The sequence below is a fragment of the Tamandua tetradactyla genome, chromosome 17 (genome assembly GCF_023851605.1).
Source record: "Tamandua tetradactyla isolate mTamTet1 chromosome 17, mTamTet1.pri, whole genome shotgun sequence".
NCBI classification, from domain to species: Eukaryota; Metazoa; Chordata; class Mammalia; order Pilosa; family Myrmecophagidae; genus Tamandua; species Tamandua tetradactyla.
In genome coordinates, this window is record NC_135343.1 from 47811588 (window position 1) to 47826955 (window position 15368).

Sequence of the window (15368 nt, forward strand, 5' to 3'; positions counted from 1 at the left end):
CTTTAAAGCCTAGGCCAAGTGTGGGCATTTGGATATATTTAAGCTTCCACCGAAGCTCCCATGTTACAAGTCTCATTTTTCAAATAGGACAAATTACTTAGCAGCTAAAAAGGAGGAGCGGGGTTGGGCATTTCAGAGGATGTTAGTCATAGTCAACGATTTTCAGGTTCAGCAAACTCCTAGCAGTGTTCCTTCCATGCTGTGATTTCCCGAAAAATCACACGGCCAAAATCCATTATGCTTCCTGTCCCCTTGCTTTACTTTGCCCAGTGCTGAATCAACTTCAGTTCATCAGCGGAGCTGGAAGCCCTCCTTATCCCCCAGCCCCACCTCCATTCCCATCCAGGGAAATGCCCCCTGCTGCTCTTGCAGTCCTCGTAATCTCGGTTTCCTCCCCTTGCCCGGGGATTTCCCTTTCTAGCCCTTGGGTTGCTGCGCAGCCAAATTCTGACCTCAGGGGAGCAGTTGCTTAAAAGGGGCTCCGCCCTCAGCCACTGGCAGCAGGACCAGCCTGGCCAGCTTGTAAAAGGTGCCTCCCTCATTTCACCTCCCCTGAGCGCTTGGGGGCTTGATTGTGGCCTTTGCAGTGTGCTCTACTTGCTTCCTGCCGCTTCCTCTAGTCCACTGCTTCTCAAACTTGAATGTGCATCACCTGAAGGACCTGTTAAAACAAGTCTCCGAGTCAGCAGGTCTAGGGTGGGGCTCTAGAGAGTGCATCTCTAAGGAAGTCCCAGGCTATATCCATGCTGCTGTCTCCTCTGGACTAATGCTGCTCCAGTAAAAGGAGGGTCGTCCCTACCTCCACACCCACCCACACCCACCCCCTGCTGCTCTCCTGCACCAAGGGCTGTGAGGGAGGAATAACCCCAGGAATTTAGGACCCGGGGAATTTGGGCTTTATCTTGGGGGCCCCTGAAAAGTTTGTGTGGATGGAAAAGCAGGCAGGAAAGAACCCTGGAAGCACATGGGTCCTCAGTGTAACAGGAATAGTTCACTGATCAGGCATTCTGAACTCATTTCTGCGTGGGCTGTAGGTCTAAGTTTCCAAAGGGAAAAGATGGGGTCTCAGCCCTCTGGGAGCTCAGAGCCTCTGGGAGAGAAATTTGCAACTGGAATGCTGGTAAGAGAACTTCAGTATAAAGGGAGCACTACCCTTCCATGGAATCTGTCCGAGAAGCTAGAGAAGGCTTCATGGAAGACCTGTACAAACTGGGCAGGGAGAAGGGGTGGAGTGGGGAGGGTTTTCTCCAGGCAGATGGAATGAGCAAACGGTTGAAAGGTTGCAGAGGAAGAAGTGATTGGAGAAGACTCACCAGACAGGTGTCACGCCTAGGTCTTCTCTCACTGCTCCTTCATTTCCTTTGTCAGGCCCTTGTTTGCGACTTGTCCCTCATAAGTTGGCATCCCCTGGGGTTCTGTCCTGGCTGCTTTTCCTCTCACCCTCCATGTCTTCTCCTGATGAGCTCCTTCACACCTGAGCCCTCAAACTACCATCCGCTTGCTGAGGAGAGGGCTGCATCCCCAGCCCAGGCCTCTGCCCCTCAGCTCCACACCAACCTCCGCCCGGGTGTCTGCTCCAGCAATTTGTTGTGCTCCTTCATCAGCAACCCACGAGAGGACCATTTCACAGATGCTTCTGATTTAGGTAACTAGGTGGATACTGGTGCCACTCAGGACAGAATACGGGAGGAAAGACACGTGGCCTCAAATCCTGATCCCACAATTTAGTACCTCTGCAACCTTGGACAATCTTTTTTCTTCTCTGTAAAATGGATTTAATAAAAGTACCTACCTCACAACATTGTTCTGTGGATTAAGCAATAATAATACCCAATTCCAGCGCTTTACTTGGTCACAGTGTGAACAAGTGGCCCAGCCAAGTCTGGGACCCAGAGTTTTCTGACTCCAAAGCCATCTCCTTAATCTTAACAACACACTGTCTTTCTGAAGATTGTATAATAGGAAAATATTTATGGTATAATGTTAAGTGAAAAAAGAACAGTAAATCATATAAGCAGCCTGAGTACAACCATATTATAGATATGCATTTACATATACAATTATAAAAGAAGACAAATCAATCTATAAATAGAAAAGGCTGGAAGGAAATACAGCAAATGGTTCAATGTGGTTGTGTTTAAATGATGTTTCTTCTAATTCTTATATTTTTCACATTTTCTTTAATATATAGTTTTTAGTAAAATAAAATAGTGTAAAAAGTTAAAAATTTTTACTACATTCAAAATAATTACAAGTTCACAACCTGTTCTCACGTTTGTTTGAAACTTACACTCTTACTAGTACTTATTCTCAGTTCTGGAAGAAACGCGTCAGTCCTTTCAAAGCTTGGGAGGAAGTAGTCATTTCACCCATATTTAGCGCTCAGCCCGCAGCTGACAACCTGGTCACAGGAGCTGGCTGTCAAAATCAGGCCTGCCAGGGGGGAAATTCCAGACAACCTCGGCTGTTCCTACCGCCTAAGGCTGCTTTCTGGACAGCGCTACTTGAGATCAGTTGCTTTTTTTTTTTCCTCCCCTCTTCTAAACAGCCGGCCGAATGCTCACATCCCAGTTCTAGCTGAGTTGTTCGCTTCAGCCGGGCGGGGACGCCTGCCAGGTACCTGGCTCCCTGAGCAACACCCAAACTGGTCAGGCCAGTCCGCCCGTGGCTGTTTCTGCCAGGACTTGCCTCAGTGTGTGTGTGTGTGTGTGTGTGTGTGTACGCGCGCGCGCGTGTCCCACCCTTCTCCCCAGCAACCCAGGTAGGAGGTGGAAGGCAGCTGCGGACAGCCTGGCAGTCAAGCCAGATGGGTGGAGCTGAATTAATCTAACCTGGAATTTCAACTTGGCCTGCACAACAGGTGAGGAAAAAACAGCAGCAGAGAACGGGCACTTTGGCAACTTGGAAATATTCTTGTGCCTTGCCCCTTGCACCCTTCCTGGAACACAGCCCGGGGTGACTTTTCAAAGTGTCTGCGCCGGCTTTTCGGGGCTTGGTTGCGCCGCTGCCCCCTCGGAGGCTTCCCGAGCCCCTCCTGAACGCTGTCCTCCTTGGTTACCCTTCGCGACGCGCCCGTTCCCCCTCCTCCGGGAGGCAGGGCGGGGGTATCGGATTAGTCTTTGTTTTCGACGCGAAAGAGCCGAGCGCGGCGCGGGGGAGGCTCGCGATGGCAGGGCCCTGGGGTCCGCCTGAGCAGGGCGCTCGTACGTGACCCCCGCGAGGGGCCCCCGCAGCCGGCCCGTGGCCTCTGCCCCCGGCCACCCCTCCTTGCCGGCAGGCGGACTCGGTACGCAAAACGCGCGATGTCCCCATTGTCCTGCCTCGTAATGAGCGAGCCGAGGCCAGGGGAAGGGGTCATCCTGGCCCGCAGTTCAGGGCGCTGGGGGGCGCCGGGGCCGTCCCGGAGTGCTCCAGCCAGCAGGGAGTGGCAGGAAGTGGGGACGCACCGAGGCCGGCTCGGCAGAGGGCCTAGGCTGGGAGGTCCGCGTGCCCCACCCCGCGCGGCCCGCCTCGCGGGTCCCGGCAGCAGAGCCGCCGGAGGGCGCGGGCAGCCAGACCCTGGGGGGCGGCCGGGTCCCGGGAGGGCCGCAGGCCGCCGCGGGGGTAGGGAGGATGGCTCCTGCAGGTGCAGAAGCGGGGCGGCCGCCCGGGCCCAGCCCCCACCCCCCCGCGGGCCTCCGGCGCTGTCCCCTCCCCCTCGGCGGGAACCCTCTCCTCACCCGGCCCGGGGGCCGGCAGCGGGGCCGGCGGGGCTCGGCCGGGCCGCACGTGCGCGCCCTCCTGGGCGGGGGAGTCCCCGGGCGAGCACGTGCCGCGGCGCGCGGGGGGCGGGGAGTCCCGCGGCCGCCTTCATTGCTGCTGCTGCTGCTGCCGCCGCGGCCGCCGCTGCCTCTTCCTTCCTCCTGCGCCGTCCCTTCCTCGGCCCGGGCGGGGGGCTCCGCGCACCGAGCTCGGCCGGGCCGGGCGCTCCGGGAGGCGGGCGCCCCAGGCGGCGGCGGCGGCCGCGACGGTGGCAGCGGCGCGGGCCGGGAAACTTTGCCCCTTTGTGCGCTCCGCCCCGGAGGCGGCGGGCAGGTCGGTGCAGTCGGTGCCTTTCCGGCTCCGAGGTGGGGGAGGGGCGGCGGGGAGGCGTGGGGGGCCCGACCCGGGGGGAGGCGACGGCTCGGGGGCCGGCCGGGGGGGCCGCTACTTTGTTGCAGGAGACGGGTCGGGGGTGCTGCGGGTCACAGTGTAGCGGAGCCGGGCGGGGGCGGCGGGGCGGGGGCTGAGGAGCCGCCGGAGCCGAGCGGCCGAGGCCCCAGAACAAAGGAGCCCGAGCGGCGGCGGCGGCGGCGCGCGCGCGGCCCGGCCCGCGGCTCGAGCGCGCCCCCCTGCCCGCTCCCCGTCGGCGCCGCTGGGTGCCCTCCCCAGTCGGGCCGGCGGGCGGGGCTCGGGCCCGGGGCGCGGCGGGGCCGGCTCTCCCGGGCGCGCCCACCGCCTCGAGGCCGCCTCGGTGCCGAGGGCACCCGGGCAGCCCTGCCGAACCAGGCTCTGAGCAAACTTTATTTGGAAAGCTCTGCTCCCTTGGGGTGGCCCCACGGGCCTCCCATGAAGGGTGCATGTGTGGGAATTTTGGTGAACTCGAACAGGCCCCTGGGGTGGGGGTGGGGCTGAGGGCGACTTTCTTAGAAATCTTACCCCGACCACCCCCTTCAATTTTGTTGTCCAGCTTCCCTCAGCACCCTGTCAGTACCTAGGCCGCCTCCCTCAGCCTGGGAGCTGGGTGCTCGTTTGCACCCGGCCAAAGGTTTTGGGCCGGCCTTAATTAGTACAAGCCCTTCTTTTTCCCCATTTCCTCTTTTCCCAGAAACAGGAAGAGGTAATAGATAAAAGTTGTCCCTGAGCCCCTAGTGATGTGCTTCCCCTTTCTGTCTCTCTTTTAGGCAGCGCCTTCCTCTCGGTCATCCTGATCCCAGGAGGAGAATTATTGGGAGGAGAGACTCCCCACTCTTTCCTGCCCCCTGCCACATTCCCACCTGCTCACCTCATGCCTGGGTCCCTGCTGGGTGAGGGTGAAGAGCCCCCCCAGCCACGATGATCCCTTCCCTGGCGGCTGCCGCCAGTGTCCTCCCCCAGCTCCTGGGCCCCAGCAGGTGGGAAAGGGGTCCCCAGCTGAGCCCTGTCAGACGGCTACAGAGGAGGTGAAGAGGGGTTGAGAAGAGTCCCCCATCCGGGAGACTGAAGCTACTTGTTTTTTCCCTGGCTGCATCTTGACTGTTTAAAGAGAAAAGGACCTGTTGGTGGCCTTTGCATTCGGCGAGCTGGGCTGGGATTCTGTCCCGGCACCTATGCCCCCACCTCTGGCAGTGCCATGAGCCAGTTTCAGGTGCCCCTGGCCGTCCAGTCGGACCTGCCAGGCCTTTATGACTTCCCACAGGGCCCGGTGATGGTAGGGGGCTATCAGGGGCCTGGGTTCCCGGTGGTCGGGACCGAGCCCCAGCTCCGTGGGGGTGGAGATGGGCGAAAGAAAAGGAAACGGTGTGGTACTTGTGAGCCCTGCCGGCGGCTGGAAAACTGTGGGGCCTGCACCAGCTGTACCAACCGCCGCACGCACCAGATCTGCAAGCTGCGCAAGTGTGAGGTGCTGAAGAAGAAAGCGGGGCTTCTTAAGGAGGTAAGCTGGCCCCTGCTAAGGTCCCCAGTATCCCCAGCTGTGAGGGCGCTGGCGTCACAGGGGTTTTGTTCAACCAAGTCCTTTCTCCCTTTTCCAGTTCTCATGGTCCAGCTTTGAGAGGGGCAGTGAAAAGGCACATCACCGAAGTTGGGAGTCTGAGGGACACAGCCCAGCTGAGGCTCAGCTCTGAACTAGCACCCTCCTCTCTCATGTTTGCCCTTGACATAGTGCAGTGATATCCAGCTTTCTCTAGTGGTTTCTTGTCCTGCTTGAAGCCTCAGGTGTGTTTGGTGTGCACACCAGTGCTGGGGTGACGTGGGCACAGATGGTGCCACGTAAAGGACGGAGGCTGATGGATTCAGAAAGAAGGATCTGGAGTGACAGGATGGTTTCATGCTGCTCTGGTGGAGTGGGATGTTTCTTTTCCCTACATTGTTTTTTCTCGTGGGTACCTTCATTTCCCCCAGGAAGATGGAAAGAGAGCTGGTTGAAACTGAACGTTTAATGTGAAAACCATAGGTTTGTGTTCTGTTACTGGACTGAGTACTTTTTGGGGTCAAAGACTTTTTCTTATCTCTGGATTCTCAGTGTCTTGGCGTGTAGTAGGTACTCAGATACTAATTAAATGAAAGAATGACGTGCGTTTGAGGCCCTGTCAGCCTCAGAAAGAAGTACTCCCTTTATGCGGGGTAGGTGGAAGAGAGAGGGAAGAAGACGTTGGTATGAGGGTAAAGGAAGAAAGTGGAGAGGCAGGGACCCTGCCTTGGCTGTCTTTCCCTTCCATTCTGGCGATGAGCTGCCTGCTGGAGGTCGGTGGCAACTGCGACAGCGCAGAGTTTGGCAGTAGGAACAAGAGAAGTTGCGCGGCTCGGGAGCGGTGGAGCAGCTGAGGTCGCTCCAGGCAGCGGAACTGGCGCTGGACAGAGACGCTCGAGGCCTGGGCTGTCAGCGGGCTCCCCATCCCTGCCATTCCTGTGTCCAGTGACCCAGATGACTCGGGGCCCCTGTCTGGGATATGGAGGAGTTGTGCTGTATGGTCTTTGAAACCCTTTCCAGCTGGCTTGGGAGTTGCCGTGCTGTCCAGGGCTCAGGCACCTGTGGCTGGGATGGGGTAGCAGCGCTTGCTCTCCGTGTTTCTCTGACTGCCAGAGTGCAGAGCTGTGCCTGGAGCTGGTGGGGCTGTGGTCCTGTGGCCAGGAAGGAAGAGCCAGGTGTTGAGGGCAGGGTAGTGGGTGCTGCTGGGATGCACCTGCCCTGAATCACCTTCTCTCATCCCCTCCTGGTGAAAGCCGCATGTCATGATCCGGGGGAGCACAGACTCTGTGCCCTCTTTCTCTGCCTCTGGTTAAAGCAGACATCTGGATCCCATCTTCAGCAGCCTCCTGAGCCTGGAGACAGTGTCCGGCCCCTTTATGGTGCTGGTGTTGGGGCGAGTTAGCTGTCTGCTTGCCCACTGGCCTCTGGGCATTTCTGAAAAGGGAGTGGACTTGGGGTGTGAGATCTGGTGTTTCGGTGTAAGGAAGACTTGCTTAGTCTACTTGGCAAAGCTTGATTCCTTTCTTCCTTCTAGCATTCTCTCCCCCGCTTCCCCCTTGTCTCACTCCATTCCTCTCATAATCAAACCCGGGTGGTAGGGAGGCTGAGCTTTCTGGGCTGGCTGTTCCTGGAACTGGTGGCTCTCATGAATTGTGTTTAAGCTCTTCTTTTGGCAAAGACGGGCATACCTGAGTGAAGGGGGCTGGGAGCGAGGCCAGCTCTGCCATCCTTGTGTGTGAACTGCCGGCTCAGGCCGCTGGGTGGTCGTGGGTAAGATGCTGTGACCTGGGCTTGGCTGAGACCCAACCCCACTGAGAGGTGTCTGCCTCCCACGGGCAGGGCTGTGGCTGCCCACCCCTCTAGGCCCCCAGGGTTAGGGAAGGTATGGCTGGACGGCCTTCGGTGTCCCAGGACAGGGGGCCAGATGTTGATGTGTAGACCAGTGCTGGCCTGGGACAGAGTTCCCCTAGTGCCTCCCAGGGACAGCGGAGTGAATGTTTTTCTTAACGCTAACTGCCTTTGATTTAAAGAGCAGTACTTTTTTATTCTAAGCGTAGGTTCTTTTTACTTCTTGATATCTAAAATGTGCTTTCTTTTACAAACCGCAAGTATCCACAGAAAGTAGATTTACTTATTTCTTAAGGCCTTTACGTTGTAAAATACAAAGATGATAACTAGTATTTGTCTTCAGTTTTTTTTTCCTGGTCTGTGAAGGCTGAAAGCCTAAGAACCACTGTCTCAGCTAAATCTCTGTTCAATGAATGTATCTCTGGCATAGCCGCCGAGCACCCCCAGGAGACCCTCCCTGAGTGAGTGAGCCCCTGGGACCATGGCAGCATTTAGCAGACTTTGGGACCATTTGATCTGAGCGATTGGGGAGCATGACCAGGGATTGGGGAGATCGGGAAAGGGTGGTGGTAGCTTCTGAGTTTTCTTTGGTTTGGGCTCCGGAGTAGAACTTTAGAATTTGACTGAGTGGGAAGGACACTCCTGAAGTCAGACCGGCTTGGTGTATCCTTGATGCCTGTGTTTCCTCCTCCACATTCAGCGCGTGCTGCTCCTCGGGGCTCCCTTTCTTCACTTCCCTCCTGTCCTGGCAGCTGTTTTGTGTCATCCGATAAGAGGGGGGGACATTATCTTGGGTTTCCTGTCTTCCTTGCTCCTCCTTGCTCTTTTTCCCCAGGGGACTTTGGGTGGCAGTGGTGAAGGGGAGCCCCTTGGCTCAGAAAAGAAGTTCAGCAGCATGAGCCTAGGGACAGCTCCCCTGGGACAGGCCCTTTCGCTGCAGGAGTGGATAACCCTGTCTCTGGGTCCTAAAGCGAGGCCCGGGCAGGTCGGCGGCATCTGTAGTTGACATACCTGTACTGCCTGCTCCATTCCTGGTCCCGGGAAGTATTGAGGTCCTGGCTGATGTCAGAGGCTAATAACCTTCATGTTCTTTTTACCTGCATGGTGACTTGATAGCACAATGAAGAAGGCCGAAAAGCAGGATTTGGTGGTTGTGGAGGTTCAGTAAAGCTCAGGACCCAAACCTTGGGGTCAAGCCCCACCGTGCCCCTTACTCCCTGGGGGCCCATGGGTAACCTCTCCCAGCATTGGTTTTCTCATTTTTAGAGGGTGGGTAGTTCATGTTCCTTGCAGGGTTGTCGTGAGGATTATACAAGCTCAAATATGCACAACGTCTGGCACATGGTAGGGAATTGTGGCATGGGGACAGAACCCCCCTAGAATGTCTAGTGCATAATCCGCCATGCCTCAGTTTGCCTCTGAGTTGTCACTGTAAAGGCACAACACAAATGAAAGGTTTACCTCCAGACCCTGGCAAGTTGCTCATGGGAGATCGTGGGGCCAGGCGGAGGGAGGGAGGAGTTTGGCAGCCTCTTTACTGAGGAGGGAGATTGGACAGCCCAGATCGAGGAGCCACGGTGGTCCTGCGCCTCACTGGAGAGTCACCCACAGGTGAGGGGAGTAAATGCTGGACAGAGAAAATAGGAGAATAACCTTTTATGGGGAAAAAAGAAAACCTTGTATAGAAAAATGTATGCACAAAGTCGGAAGCATGGCTGAGGGTGGGGAAAAAATGAGAGAAATAGAAAGCTCTGTGATATAAGTGGACTTAGTAGCTGAGTCAGAACTCTGTGCCAGTTTCGAGACAAGATATCTTGGAATTGGGGCTGTCTCAACATCATCAGAACACCTGCCTAGCTTGCTGGGGGTTCTGTCTTCGTGAAGTCAGGCTGTGAGAGGGATATTTCATGTGGCTTAGGGCGAACTGATCAGTAAAGGAGAGTGACGGCAACCTTTAGAGAAAGGGACCCATCTTAGTGTTTGTGAAGCCAAAGAGAAGACTGCATAAGGAGAGGTGGTTGCCATAGGCTTTAGGAAATTGTATTTCACATGCAAACAGTTTTTAACCTCATGGCCACAGGCTCTGCAAGGGAATTGGTTGGAGGGATAGGATTGCTTTTTAAAAAGGAAATGCTAACAGAACAGTGAACGAGTGCCCTAAGGGAGAAGGTGGTGGTGGGACCAGGGCATCTGTCCAGGCCTGCCTTTGAACAGGGGCTACATGGCATAAGAGACAGACTCGAGAGCCATGTGGCCTCTTAAGAGGAGCATCAGGAAGTCCAGTGGCCTGAATGTGCTGAGGCTGGTGGAAAATAGTCAAGACAACAACACTCTTTTATATATTCCCAGCAAGAACAAGAAGGAAGGGGTGGGGGTGGGCTTAGGACTTCGGGAAGCACTACTAGTGCCAGACCAAGGGAGCAGCTGTTGGGCCCCTGGCACGTTGGGAGGTGCAAACCCAGGAGAGAGCCCAGAGCGTGCAGATGGGAAAGAAGAGCTGGCTGGCTGCCCTGCCTGAGTCCCTGTCACTCGCTGTCCGCTGCACACCTTTAGGGTGCTCATGGGAGGAGTCAGGATCAGAGAAAGTAAAAGGTCCAAGTTTTCAGAGAGATTTGGGAAATGATAAATGAGTAAGCCTGCCATCGTATATTGGACAGCTCTAGAGTTGATTAAGTTGGTGGTTTGTGGACTAGTGGTGAACTTCAGGGGCCCCATGGTACTTTACTGAGCAGCCCAGTGAAATAAGTTGATTTGGATTTCTGCAAATAAATGATGGTATCTCCTGCCAGCTTCTTGGATGGATTAGAGAGCCAGTGTTTTGCTTGAAGGCATCCCGAGGGGAAGGCACTGCTATAACGGACGTGTTTCAGTCTTTCTCTTAGCCGTGTGTGTGGTCAGGGGTTCCGCAATGGAGTCACCTGGGGAGCTTTTAAAAAAAAAACCAGCGCCTGAGCCCACCCCCCAGAGGTTCTGATGTAATTGGTCTGGTAGGTGGTGGGTGCCCTGGGGTCCCACGTATTTCTAACTTGTAGCCAGGGTGGAGAACGCTGATACAGGTGAGAACCGGACACCTCCCTGACCTCTCCTCATACTGTGAAACACTCCCAGGTCTGAGGACACCTGGATGACCTGCTACTGGTTCACCTGGAGCTTGTTAGAAATGCAGAAATTCAGGCTGCACCCCAGACCTCCTGAATCAGAATCTGCACTTTAACCAGACCCCAGGTGATATGTCTGCCTATTCGAGTTTGAGAAACGCTGGTCTGCAGCCCTTCTGTGACTAGGAGAGGAGGGATAGGGTATGCGTAAGGGGTCCGAAATAAGCCATGATGAGCAGGCAAAGAGCCCCAACTTAAAAAAAAGGAGTTGCTGGAGAGGAATGGGGAGATAATGCTTAATGAGACAAAAGTTCTGTTTGGAGTGATGGAAAAGTTTCGGTCTTGGATGGTGGTGATGATAGCACAGTATGGTGAATGTAATTAACACCACTGAATTATATGCTTGAAAGTGATTAAAATGGGAAATGTTAACAGAGTTGCCAGCAAGGGTCAGGAGTATAAATAACCCCACCAATTTCTTTACCCTGTAGGCCAGGGTAAAGGACTTCTTGAGATTTGTTCCGTATTTTTTCTTGCTCTTCGGGAGCCCATTTCTTTTTAGTCTGGTGAGTTATCAATAAGACCCTTTAAGAACTTGTGAGTTTGCTCTTAGGACAGCCAGGAAAGGTGCTCTCAGGACACGTGGGCTGCTCAGCAGCCTGATTTGGAATGTTGGAGCTCCATATACCGTATCAGGTGGTGGTGGTGGTGGTAGTGAAAAGAGGGGCACACTCCTAGAATCTTAAGATCTCAAAGAAGGAAGTTAGTGGTCTGGAAGCTTATGGAGCGGAAGGGATGGTGGCCTCTTCACAAGATGAGGTAGGCATGTCAGACTGTGGATGGGTGAGGATGGCGGTGGTGGCAGTGACACATCTCCTAACATGAGTGATAGAATAGGAGTTAAGGAGATGGGGCAGGCTGGAACGATGGGCCCCACCAAGTGCAGTGCAGCCTAATCAGGGTAAATGCAAAGTCCTGAATGTGTCTAAAAAAAAAAAAAAAGAAAAAAAAAGGCAGACAGGAGCCCTGGTTTCCTAGCAGGTAGGCAGAGCTGGTTTAAGAGCTGAACTTTAAAAGGGGTGTTGACAGCCTGTCCCGAGAGCTGTCAGCATGGTCATGCACAGGCCAATTGAAGGAAACAGGGCTGTTGGGCTTGAAAGCAGGTAGAGGGGTGCAGGCTCCAGGGGAAAAGTGAGTTGGTTCCTTTGTGTACAGGAGTCTGCAGAACTTTTCTCAGTGGGTGGAAGATATAAGCAGGTAGACCGAACCCTTGTTGGAAAAAAGAGTTTTCTAGCATTGACAGCTGTTCCAAGACTGAAGTGCCAGCCTGAGAGGTGGCATGCTCTCTGTGCCTGCCCATGTCAGGTACAGGCAGGGCACCAACTGGCAGGGATGCTGTAAGGACATGGGTGGGGGCTTCCACCCTTGGGGGTCTTGTACTAAGACTGTGTAAAGTATGACATCGCAACTATTTTCATATTCCTTAGTCAGCGGCATTGCAGAGGAAACTTTTTGGCAGAAACATTTCTGGTCAAGTTCTAGCCTTAATCTTATACCGAAGTCATAGTATGCAGACCTGGAGTCTGCAAATCTTCTGAAAATTTGAGCAAAATGTCGTGTGAATTTTCAGGGCTGGGTTTCCCATGTTTTCATTGGACTGTCAAGAGCGTTCATGGCCTCCCCAGATGTAAGGAGCATGTTCTACTTGAGCTGTCTGATATGGTGGCTGTTAGACACGTGGTGATGTAAATATAAGTTAATTAAAACTAAAGAAGATTAAATTCAGTTCTGCAGTTGCTCTAACCACCCTTCAGGTGCTTGCAGTCTTGTGCAGCTCGTGGCTTGTGTACTGGCTGGTGCAGGAACACAATGTCTCTACCTCCATGGGACGTGCTGGTGGGTACCTCTTCATGGCTAGATGTACAGCTGCTTCCATGGTCTTTGGACCTTCACGGAAGCCTCTTTCAGGGGTTGGTAAAACAGCTGTCTGGGTTGGACGATCTCAGGAGTTTTTAATTTTAGAGTCCCTTCCCCCACCCCGAAGTAAATGGTAAGGTGTGTGGAAGGAGACAAGGGTTCAAATCCATGGCTAAGCCCATTGCCTCTCCTCTAGGGCAGTGTTTTACTTACCTGCTAACGGTGGAGGAGTAGCAGAAGGACTGAGGTGTGGGCTCCCCTCAAAGGCTCTCCTCCTAGCTCCCACATAGGGCAAATGCCCTCACCCGTCTAGTCTTGGTCGGCAACCACGGTGAGCCTCCTTCATGTTTACTTCTCGCCTAAACACTTACTCCTGCATGGACCCTGCCCAGATTCGTCCCTTCCGTGTCTCGGGTCCTCTCATTCTGGAGGCAACTATCTGGCCTTCAGGTGCCCACGGGTGCTGCAGGTAGTACAAACAGGAGACAAGGCCAAGGTACTCTCAGCTGGCTCTTTCCCTGCCACTGGCTTTGACCTATCCTAGTTCTGTTTCTGCCTTGTCTGCCTACCTGTGCCCAGCCAGGGAGTAAGTGGAAGAGGGGATGTGCCTCCCATCGCGATCAGAGCAGTGAGTCAAGATTCTCAGATTGCAAAGGGAGTTGTATTCGGTGGAGTCATTGGGGGGCATTCACCAGACTGCGTGTGTCCCCTTTGCCGAGTTGGGCTGCTCTTCTCCCTGGCGTGGCTTCAGCTTCTGCTTTGACTTGCAGACCTGCCTGGTTTCCCAGCCCCATTCGGCAAACCTCACCTGGGACTGGCAGTGCACAGAGTGCCACGCTGAGCGGCGGCAGAGGGGAGGCAGCCAGAACTCCGTCCTTAATGAGCTCACAGTCTGTGGAGGGAGATGGCGTGGAAACAAATAATTACTGTACAGTCTGGTAGTACTGTGAGGGAGGTTCGCCTTGAGGGCAGAGACTGGACTGAGTCACCCTGGACCCATCGAGCCAGCGGGGAAGGGAAGGAACATGTTTTGAGAGTTTCAGTTCAGCCATATGTGAAGGGTAAGGGGGGAGCTTTCAGGAGGTGGGGGGGGGTTGCCCCTGAACCTGAGCTGTGCAGTGATGCTGTGTGAATATCTGAGGCAGTGGCAAGGCCGTGGAAGGACACAGATAGAGTGCTGGGCTCCACCTGGGGGGTATGCATGGTCCTCAGGTGAAATCGCTTAGCATTTCTGTCCTACTTTTGCAACAGCATTGAACATCTCGTGGTACAGATTCAGGGTGGGGGAGAGCCTGGTGGGGCTTAGAGTATAGCCCCTCACACAAACATCTAGAAGGGCATATGGGGTGTGGACAAAACTGTTAACTGCCAGCTTGGATGGGCCCCAGGTGTGTTCTGTGTGCTAGCCTGGAAGCACGTGGGTGGAGTTTTCGGCTGGTATGGGACCATTTTTACTTGGGCATTGCTGGGCATCTTGGTCTGGTCTGGTTTTGCTGTATCTCAAGCGGCAGCAGCATCTTCCTTCTTCCATAGCTGCTGCTCCCCTTCTACCTTCTCCTCCTCCTCCTCCTTCTGGGTTTCCTCCTCCCTGCAATTGCCATTGACACAGGCTTCCGCTGCCAAAGCTAATTGCGAGGACTGATCAGTGAATGAAGGCACAGGCAGTTCCCATGACAACCGCAAAGAGTTTCAAATATAGGGGATGATGTGTGTGTGATGGGCTGCAATTACTTGGGTGGAAATTGATGCGTGGACACCGGGGACTTCAAACAGAGGCTCTGAAGGTGGAGGGGGTGTTAGGTTTCTTTAGCAGGATCCTTTGTGTGATGGAAAGGGAAGGGAAGGAAGTCCCTGACTTCCCCCACAGACAATTCCAAGTACCTTCAGTGTGTGAAACGTCAGACAAACCTCGCAGAGGCTTTGGAGAGGCACAACCCCAGCCACTCTGGTTGGAGAGGCAGGGTACGTGTTCAGAGAGACAAATAGCAGTCCCAGGTATCAAATGAGAAGTGTTCGAGGTGCTGTAGGTTCGAGACGAATGGAGTAACTGGAGAAGGCTTCCTGGAGGAAGCAGGGCTTGAACTGAGCTTTGAAGTAAAGACCCTTTGAGGGTGACATCTCATCCAGGACACGGGCCATGGCGAGGGAGGAAGAGAAGCTGGTGTCCTTTTACCCCCTGCCAGTTCTAGATAAGGTAAGTTGACCTGAAAACATATAGCTACACAGAGCAGCCCTGATTGTACCCTGGCAAGCAAGGGGGTGGCAAGAGCCCCACTCAGTCAGCTTCTTGCTGTGTCACCTTGGACAAGATGCTTAGCCTCTCTGCATCCCGATTTCTCCATCTGTAAGATGGCATGGCTAGTACCTGCCACATGAATCCGTTTTGAGGGTTGAATAGAATCCGGTATGGCTGCTTCTGGGTACAGGGTGACAGGAGGTTGGTGCTTGGTAAATGCTCCCGATAGCTCCCGAGCCAGGGTCTGGATGTGTCTGTATTGCTGGTCTTTGCACACGTGTGTGGTTTCTGGCCTGAGGCTGTCCATGTTCATGAGGGTCTCAGTGTTGGGGTGTTTTGTGGGTTCTGAAAGTGAGTGACCCCATTTGCCTCTCCGTGGTGGGGAGGGAGTTGGCCCTGTTCCTCCTGCAGGGAGTGCGATGGAGACTGGGGGTCATGCTGGGAGGTGAGAGGGACCCTCAGCCTCATGCATTGGGGTTCAAGTGCCTCTAAGTCAGTCATTATGAAACCCCAAATGTTAAAAGAGTGGCAGATGGAGATGATTGAAGGGGGGTGGAAACAGGTGCGGGCACAAGTGTGG

At 54.5% G+C, this 15368-nt stretch overlaps 1 protein-coding gene across 4 annotated transcripts in view; it reads left to right on the forward strand.

The window, feature by feature from the left end:
- Positions 1 to 2413: 2413 nt before the first annotated feature.
- Positions 2414 to 15368, forward strand: part of TET3 (tet methylcytosine dioxygenase 3) — a 120685-nt gene continuing 107730 nt past the window's right edge. For 2 of the 4 annotated variants that reach the window (XM_077134590.1, XM_077134592.1), the window contains exons 1-2: positions 4029 to 4074; positions 4923 to 5653. In XM_077134590.1, coding sequence (XP_076990705.1) covers positions 5351 to 5653 — 303 coding nt within the window. In that variant the 5' untranslated portion in view covers positions 4029 to 4074; positions 4923 to 5350. Of the gene's footprint in view, positions 2861 to 4028; positions 4075 to 4922; positions 5654 to 15368 lie in introns of those variants that run through there. The other 2 variants (XM_077134591.1, XM_077134596.1) reach the window with 2 other exon arrangements.